At 42.9% G+C, this 9,629-nt stretch overlaps 1 protein-coding gene across 1 annotated transcript in view; it reads left to right on the top strand.

The window, feature by feature from the left end:
- LOC119483661 (H(+)/Cl(-) exchange transporter 4) overlaps positions 1–5,867 on the top strand; it is a 46,621-nt gene extending 40,754 nt beyond the window's left edge. Inside the window, exons 3-11 of the mRNA XM_037762015.1 lie at positions 365–552; positions 632–754; positions 831–1,037; positions 1,963–2,043; positions 2,254–2,799; positions 2,894–3,080; positions 3,570–3,968; positions 4,167–4,383; positions 5,127–5,867. Of these exons, the coding sequence (XP_037617943.1) occupies positions 365–552; positions 632–754; positions 831–1,037; positions 1,963–2,043; positions 2,254–2,799; positions 2,894–3,080; positions 3,570–3,968; positions 4,167–4,383; positions 5,127–5,217 (2,039 nt within the window). The 3' untranslated portion in view covers positions 5,218–5,867. The remainder of the gene's footprint in view (positions 1–364; positions 553–631; positions 755–830; positions 1,038–1,962; positions 2,044–2,253; positions 2,800–2,893; positions 3,081–3,569; positions 3,969–4,166; positions 4,384–5,126) is intronic.
- The last annotated feature ends 3,762 nt before the right edge of the window (positions 5,868–9,629 follow it).

Here is a 9,629-nt window from a genome sequence, read left to right as displayed (position 1 = left end):
AGCATCTCCTGTAATTCAGTAGACACACAATCCACCAAAATGCACAGGTAAAAAATACATTAACAGGTGCTCTACATTTGATCGGCAGGTTATCGCCATACCTTTCTAGTATCGGTATACCGTGCAACACTACTCCCAACCAGTTCAGAGAACAAACTGATCTGTCATCACAGGTGGATGAAAATGTATCTGTAGCTTGAAATGTCTCCTTGGAAAACGTTGTTGTGGCTGAAGGTGTCCTGATGTGTCCCGATGTGTCCTGATGTGTCCCGATGTGTCCTGATGTGTCCCGATGTGTCCTGATGTGTCCCGATGTGTCTTGATGTGTCCTGATGTGTGTCTTGATGTGTCCTGTCGTCTGCAGGTACGCTGGCCGGAGTGATCGACCTGGCGGTGGACTGGATGACAGACCTGAAGGAGGGCGTGTGTCTGTCGGCCTTCTGGTACAGCCACGAGCAGTGCTGCTGGACGTCCAACGAGACCACCTTCGACGACCGAGACAAGTGTCCTCAGTGGCAGAAGTGGGCCGAGCTGATGACGGGCCACGCTGAGGTCAGACCTGAAAATAAAACACCATCAGTTTGTCCAGAAGTTTTACTGTAAATCATGTTTTGGTGACCGACTCTTTCAGGGAGCGGGAGCGTACGTGTTGAACTACTTCCTGTACGTTCTGTGGGCTCTGCTGTTTGCCTTCCTGGCGGTGTCGCTGGTGCGAGTGTTCGCTCCGTATGCCTGCGGTTCAGGGATCCCAGAGGTGACAGAAACGCTGACACACTTCAACAGATTCCTGCAGGTCCACAGTAGGTACCAATATTTGTGGTTTTGTGCAGATCAAGACGATCCTCAGCGGCTTCATCATCCGGGGCTACCTGGGCAAATGGACCCTGCTGATCAAGACGGTCACCCTGGTTCTGGCGGTGTCGTCGGGGCTCAGCCTGGGTAAGGAGGGCCCTCTGGTCCACGTGGCCTGCTGCTGCGGAAACCTCTTCTGCAGTCTCTTCTCCAAGTACAGCAAGAACGAGGGCAAGCGGCGAGAGGTACGCTGTTGATGGTGCAAACAGATAAAACACCAAAAGAAGAAGCACAACTCTGAAATAGTATTCAAAGCATGTATAACAAAGATAAGTTACAGAGACGTTATGTTGCATTCAACGATGCAAAGTCCATGTTTTATTGGTTTTAAGGAGTCCGATTAATGTGATAAATCACACAGAACATTTAGGGAAGTATGGAATTCATCCAGAAATGTATTTTAAATATATGTTGAGAGGTTTCACGACCAGACGTTCAGGAAGCACCTGAGAGTTTAAAGGGTTTTTCACGCGGGGAGAGATTGATGCACCTTGTAATTCATTTTCCAGGGATGCAAACAACTCGCTTTTTAGCGAATGTCGCTCTTTTCACTTCAATTTGGGGGACTTCTGTGAAACGTCCAGATTTGTATATATTTTATATTTTATTTATTTATTTTTAATTTATATTATTTTTCAGTCAATAAATAAATATATAAATAAATAAATGCAAAGAACATAAATAAATACATGTATTCAAAAATAAATATAGAAAAAATAATAATAAATATGCTAAAATAAATAAATTGGAAAATTAAACCGAAGAGTAATTAAATAAGGGAATGAAAAAAAGATAAATAAATAAATAAATATCAATTAATGTCACATTTTATCAATTAATTAATGGCTACATTTAATTTATGCTAAATGCAGTACCTGTGAGGGTTTCTGGATCAATATCTGTCATTGTTTTGTGTTGCTAATTGATTTACAATAATAAATATATACATACATTTGCATAAAGCAGCATATTTGTCCACTCCCATGTTGATAAGAGGATTAAATACTTGACTAATCTCCCTTTAAGGTACATTTTGAACAGATGAAAAATGTGAAAAGCCCTTAAGTTGCTGAAGTTTCTGTAGCTGACCTCTGACCTCTGACCTCTCAGGTGTTGTCAGCTGCAGCAGCAGCTGGAGTGTCGGTGGCCTTTGGAGCGCCCATCGGAGGAGTTCTGTTCAGCCTGGAAGAGGTTCGTTAAACATTCACCTGCTGCATGAATGTGTGTGTTCACTCCAAACCTGCTGACCCGTGATGCAGCACCGTGGTCATGTGGTCATGTGGTCCTGTGGTCATGTGGTCATGTGGTCATGTGGTCATGTGGTCAGGTCCAACCCTCATCTGGGTCCACAGCTGGTCTCTCACTATTCCTCTAAAAACCCGTCCTTGGTCTGTGCTGCAGGTCAGTTACTACTTCCCTCTGAAGACTCTGTGGCGTTCCTTCTTCGCCGCCCTGGTCGCCGCCTTCACACTGCGTTCCATCAACCCGTTTGGCAACAGCCGCCTGGTGCTCTTCTACGTGGAGTACCACACGCCGTGGTACATGGCCGAGCTGGTGCCATTCATCCTGCTAGGCGTGTTCGGCGGCCTGTGGGGGACCCTCTTCATCAGGGCCAACATCGCCTGGTGCCGGCGGAGGAAGACCACCCAGCTGGGGAAGTACCCGGTCCTGGAGGTCATCGCTGTGACGGGTATCACCGCCGTGCTGGCGTTCCCCAACCCGTATACCCGCCGCAGCACCAGCGAGCTCATCTCTGAGCTCTTCAACGACTGCGGCGCGCTGGAGTCGTCGCAGCTGTGTGATTATATCAATAACCCCAACATGAGTCGGCCGGTGGACGACATCCCAGACCGACCGGCGGGGCCCGGGGTCTACAACGCCCTGTGGCAGCTCGCCCTCGCTCTCGTCTTCAAGATCGTCATCACCATCTTCACCTTCGGCATGAAGGTCAGCACGAGGAAGAGGAGTAAAACTGGTTTCTCTCCTTTAGGGGTGCTTTTTGTAACGTGGCGTCCTCTCTGCGATTCTGTTTCCTGTCCAGATCCCGTCGGGTCTCTTCATTCCCAGCATGGCGGTTGGAGCTATCGCAGGACGGATCGTGGGGATCGCCGTGGAGCAGATGGCGTACCACCACCACGACTGGATCATCTTCAAGAACTGGTGCCGGCCCGGCGCAGACTGCGTCACACCGGGACTCTACGCCATGGTGGGAGCCGCCGCCTGTCTGGGTGAGCAGACGCACGTCTGACGACGTTGACTGTAAATCACCAGAGACTTGAATATGGAAAATAAATATGGAGAAATGAGGAGGAAGTGACATCACAATCAGAAAAATAAAAACAACGTAGGCACTGACGGACTGATTCTATTGTAGAGTTCAGAGGGTTAAAGGAGGAATAAGGAAGTCGTGTTATTTATTGATCGTTATATCAGCTCTTTGATGAAGCATTTGAAAATCTAATTAATGGATTCATATAATTTTATAGGTTATCATTTATTCGTTGATATAACTAAAACTACTCCAGCATCCATACTTGCAGGGCTGCAACAATCGTTGATTCATCTCTTGAGGATCTTTTTTGAATCGGTTAATGTCCAGATTTACGTCTTCACGCGTCTCGTTGAGACAAAGATATTCAGTTTGATAATCTGCTAAATAAAGAATGAAAATGAATAAACTGTTGAAGGACTAGCTGTACGTTTCCTGTTCCCTTCAGGCGGAGTGACCAGGATGACCGTCTCCCTGGTGGTCATCATGTTCGAGCTCACCGGCGGTTTGGAGTACATCGTCCCCCTGATGGCCGCCGCCGTCACCAGCAAGTGGGTGGCGGACGCCTTCGGGAAGGAGGGCATCTACGAGTCGCACATCCAGCTCAACGGCTACCCCTACCTGGACGTCAGGGACGAGTTCACCCACCGCACCCTGGCCACCGACGTGATGCGGCCCCGCAGGAACGACCCGCCTCTGGCCGTCCTCACCCAGGACACCACCACGGTGGAGGACGTGGAGACGCTGATCAAAGACACAGACTATAACGGCTTCCCGGTGGTCGTGTCCAGAGAGTCGGAGAGGCTCATCGGCTTCGTTCAGCGCCGGGATCTCACCCTCGCCATCAGTGAGTTGTTCTTTATCGATATCCTTTCATCGTGACCTCTGATGCCAAATGTGTGATGGACTGCATGTTCTGAACGGCGTGCGCTCTTGAGTGCTGCTTTGGGAGCGTTGCTAGAAAACCGTCATCAGGAAACAGGTCGTTTTCATTTTCCAACCAGGCCTGGTGGTGTTTTAACAGACTTCCCCCGTCTGTCTACAGAAAACGCCCGTCAGAAGCAGGACGGCGTGGTGAGCAGCTCGGTGGTCTACTTCACCGAGGACGCGCCGCAGCTGCCGGCCAGCAACCCGCAGCCGCTGAAGCTACGACGCATCCTGAACCTCAGCCCCTTCACCGTCACCGACCACACGCCCATGGAGACGGTGGTGGACATCTTCCGCAAGCTGGGCCTCCGCCAGTGTCTCGTCACCAGGAGCGGGTAAGACCGGCACTCACGCTGGTGCACATCCAAAGTCTGTTTTCTCCAAACATTTCAGTTAACAGAAGTTTAGAAAATATGAAATACAATGACTCAATAAACCAAAAATAAAACGTGTGAGAACAACATTTTAAAAACGATATACGATGCTGCGTTCACTGTCTCCAGTTCACCGTCCAGGAGCGTTAACTTAGCAGCTACGATGCTGCGTTCACTGTCTCCAGTTCACCGTCCGGAAGCGTTAACTTAGCAGCTACGATGCTGCGTTCACTGTCTCCAGTTCACCGCCCAGGAGCGTTAACTTAGCAGCTACGATGCTGCGTTCACTGTCTCCAGTTCACCGTCCAGGAGCGTTAACTTAGCAGCTACGATGCTGCGTTCACTGTCTCCAGTTCACCGTCCGGGAGCGTTAACTTAGCAGCTACGATGCTGCGTTCACTGTCTCCAGTTCACCGTTCGGTTAAAATGCTTAACGTCGGTTAACGGTTAAACGGTTAATTATGGACATCCCTAGTTCAGATGTTTTGAAGTGGAGTTGTATGTCTACTCCAGTGATCTGAGAGGTAAAATGACTGTTTTTGTGAATGGAGTCTGGTGGCTTTGAAGAGAGCGAGATAACGGCTTCAGTTCCCCGTCAGAAAGGGCAAAAGAAAAGACGCACACCATCACAGTTATTGTTTCATTTATTTTCTGTATCTCATACGAGTGTAAAGACCTGAAGTGACCTCTGACCTTGTATTCAGGCGTCTCCTGGGCATCATCACCAAGAAGGACGTCCTGCGACACATGGCTCAGATGATGAACCAGGATCCAGAGTCCATCATGTTCAATTAGAAGGACGAGCTGGACTCCAGCGGCCGACGGTGTAAATAGGTGAAACCGGTGCGACGCTACTGTAACTGCAACCTGTGAAACGACCCCTCCCACCTCCTGACAGGCAAGTCCCAACCCCGCTGTAGTGACCACAGCACTGCTCCACCCACCTGTTGTTAATGTAACAGAGAGATTTTAACATTTCAAACCCTCAGAGGATCATCAGAGCTTCTTTTTCTTTACCATCATCATCTGAAAACACACGAGCTGTCACATGTTGCCAACAGCGCTGAGAGCTGGATGTTCAGAGTGCCTGCTTCTCCGGTCTCAACACTCGTTCAACTCTTCTAGTTCAAGTTTAGAAAGCCACGCTGACACTGAGGGCACTATTTGCAACGTGAAGTTCTAACGCCTTGTTTCCACACTCTTTACGGATGGATAGAAACATCACCGCAGATATGGGAAAGAAGTTCCTACTCGGTCTGTCAAAGTTAACGTGATAATAACGCAAAATGCCTTTTAACGTCCCTAATATCTTTAACACAACCTGTGATTTTTAGGTTGTCGCGGGCTCAGTTTTAAAGCTATGAAACTAGAAAAACGAATGAATCCATCAGTACCAACCATGTCAGACTAGCTTGTCATGAAGGAGGTTAAATAACGCTCCAAACTTACACTAAATTTTGGCGAGGAAAAACTGTCATGGCCATTTTCAAAGGGGTCCCTTGACCTCTGACCTCCAGATATGATAGTTAATCACGATCAATCACACATTTTTATCTGTTCAAAATGTTCCTTAAAGGGAGATTTGTCAAGTATTTAAGACAAATATGCTGCTTTATAAAAATGTATGTATATATTTATTATTGGAAATCGATTAACAACACAAAACAATGACAGATATTGTCCAGAAACCGCATTTACCGCAAGGTACTGCATTTAGCATAAATTAAATGTAGCCATTAAGTAATTGATAAAATGTGACATAAATTGATATTTTCTGCTTTTTCTTTATTTATGCATCTTTGTATTCATTCCCTTATTTATTTATTCTTTGGTTTAATTCTCCCATTTATTTGTTTTTGTATTATTTTTATTAATTTTTAAATGTATTTATGTTTTTTTGCATTTTTTTTTTATTCATTTATTTCTGCATTTATTTTCTATTTATTTATTTATTTATTCACGATTGAAAAATAATATTAGATAATATATATAGAAAATAAATGCAAAAAATAAAATAAAAAATAAATGCAAAAACAAATGAACAAATGGATTCATTAGGTTTTATAGTTTCATATGATACCAGTATCTTCACTCTAACTTTAAAACTGAGCCCGCTACAACCTAAAAATCACAAGTTAGAGCTGATTTCCATTAATCAATCAGTTATTAATTTGCTAATTCCACGATAGCATAACAGGCTAACTTCCTGTGGCACACAGCGCACACGGTCTGTCCGTTATCCGCCGCAAAAGTTACATTTTCTTCGACGTACTGGAGGCAGAGGAGTTCTGCAAACACATCCGAGATCACGGAGGTTCCCTGAGGAGTGAATGAACTTCCTGTTGAGTCGCATATGTGGAAACGAGGCGTAAAGACGTGAGATGAATCACAGCGTTGATGGCTGCACAGACCTGGGAAGTCAGACACGTTGTAGCAAATGAATTTAATACTGATAAACTTTAGTAATCTTATAATGATGAACATAATGTCAGGAGAAGTCTGGAACATCATCTCAAAACAACTGAATGGGACCAACCTGATATTATCGTGTCTGACTTTATTTAAAGGTGGAGATGCTCCAACGCTTTTGTTTTGCTGCCATATTTATATTAATGTTGACATGTTCACTTTTACGTGTAACTAGTTTCTGTAACTTTGACCTGAACTGAAAGTGACATTTTAACTGTAGCAGTGAAATCTCAGAATCTGGCTTTCTGGTGTTAATTTAAATGTGTCAAAAGGTTTCAAAGAGACTGGAAATGGTTGTGATAATAACCTCAAACTGACCGGTTCATACAGGTCAAACTGTGTGAGATTCATCATTATACAGACCTCATTAAAGGGATGGAGTTACTGCCCAGAATTCGGGATTGGGTATCGGCGAGCACGCCAGTCTATGCACCGATCCGATACCATCATTTATTAACCCAGAACAAAAACTTAACCAGAAATCACTTCTTCTTCACCGCTCCAAAACAGTCTTCGGCCTTCACTGTGCTCAAAAAACATATATTGATAAGAAGTTAAAGAGCTACGCTTCCGTCATTTTGGACTGAAAGCAACTACCGGACGGCAGTAAAACGTCCATTAAAAACCCAAAGAAACATAAAAACGAATCCGCTCATGATTCAGCTCTCCGTATTACTGTATTAAACTGTATTATGTTCATCAAGTACATACATGAACCTCTGCATTTAACCCATCCCAAAGAACGTATATCACCAAGAAGTCAAAGTCAGTTGTTCATTGAAACATCAGCGCCCAGCAGCAGAGCTACGCTTCCACCATTTTGGACTGAAAGCGACTACCGGACGCCAGTAAAACGTCCGCCTAAAAATACTAAATTATTTCTATTCTATTGTCATATTCTACTGAAATGACCTGTGTTGAACAATAACATATTATAAATATAATAAGCGTTTTCAGTCCAAAATGGCGGCAGCAGCTGTTGTCAGAAAAACCTCACAGTTTCGCCTCTTTGCTTCCATTCTCTTTGTCTTTACCATTACCGTCTCCACCAGCACCGCGCTGTTGTTGTTTGCTATCGTCACGAGACAAACTCCCTGCAGTCAGTTCTTCTTCTCTGCTCTAAAACAGTAGTAGTCCGTGGCAGCCGTGATACCTCCAGAGCGACAGCACAGTGAAGGCGACTGTTTAGGAGCAGAGAAGAAGAATTGGTTTCGGGATAAATAGGTAGATTTTTTTCTGTGTTAATAAATGTTGGTATCAGATTGGTGCATAGACTGGTTGTCCGGTCCAGTAGTTGAGCAGAAACAAAAGGCTGATCGGCCACATCAACACTTCTTTTTGCTCTAGTTTGCTATCTTGTAGTTTTCTTCACACGTTATCAAAATGGGGGAAATTTGGTTCTAAATTTGACTTTAAATTGCGATCGCAATCATCAGGATTCACGTGCACATCCATAACTTTTAGCAGGTGCTTGGTAACAATAAGTAAATAACATTTTGACATTTTGTTTTTGGCCGTCTTTGCTCTCCAAATGTCTGGATGGAAACACACGACTTAATTATTTCACTAGCTTTCATACGAGGCAGCGAGGTTTTAGAAAGGTAACGAAGAAGTTTCAAATCACATCTGTTTAACATTTTCAGCTAAGTAGAAAATGGTACTAATAAGCTGCGGTTCATTAAGGAGACCTGGAGACGGCTACAGCTGCTGCAGGATCACAAATGAAGGAACATAACTAGGAAGGACAGGAGTGTTGTAAACGTTGCTCATATTTCCACGCAGCTCTTAAAAATTGCACAAAAAAAATGTTGTTTTTGCGTCCTGCTCCTCGACTGCACGTTCAGTGTTTTTATTACCTGCGTTGTGGTGTTGTAGTGAAAAATAACCTCGATGGGTCGGAGCTCCCAGCTGCTAACACTTCATTAAAACACACTCCCTGTAGTTGAAGCAAATGATCAACTTTTTTGTTATTAAATGCCAAGAGAATGTATTGAAAAAATAACTGTTGTATATATGGAAGATTTATTGTGATTATTTTTTTTTAATTTAATTTAAAACACACTAATGTTGAGCCCTGGTTATTATTTGTTATTTTTAAATATTTATCAGATGCGTTACTCGTACAGAAAACTGATATTTGCACTTTTTTTTCTTTTTTGAATTTGTAAATGAAGTCAATGAAAAATAAACCCACAGATGGTGAATGAATGCGGTTTGGTTTGCTTCTTTTTTTAATGTGTACATTATGTTTTTCACATTGATGCTCTTTATTTAGTAAAAACCATTTAAAAGACACTCGGTTACATCATCTTAAACATACTGTGATTTAATACCAAGCAGGAAAGCAGATCTTTATTAATCGTTACGCAGTATTAATATGGAGGACAGAACCTGCCATGATCAAAAATAAATCAATAAATCAATAAATGATTCGATAAATAAATAAATATGTCATTAAATGTAACAAAAATAATATTAAAAATAAATGTAGCCATTAATTAATTTATAAAATGTCACATAAATTGATATTTCTGTTTTAATTTGCTTTATTTATCTTTGTTTACATTCCTTTATTTATTTACTCTTCGATTTCATTTTCCCATTTATTTATTTTTTTATCTATTTTCATTCATTTTTAAGTTGATCATTTATTTTTGCATAAATTTCAAATTTATTCATTTATTTTGTATTTATTTATTTTTTGCATTACTTTCTTTTACACATGTATTTATTTTTAA

Source organism: Sebastes umbrosus, chromosome 24 (genome assembly GCF_015220745.1).
Source record: "Sebastes umbrosus isolate fSebUmb1 chromosome 24, fSebUmb1.pri, whole genome shotgun sequence".
NCBI lineage: Eukaryota > Metazoa > Chordata > Actinopteri > Perciformes > Sebastidae > Sebastes > Sebastes umbrosus.
Note: the sequence above shows the minus strand (reverse complement) of the source record. Positions and strands in the feature narration are given on the sequence as shown.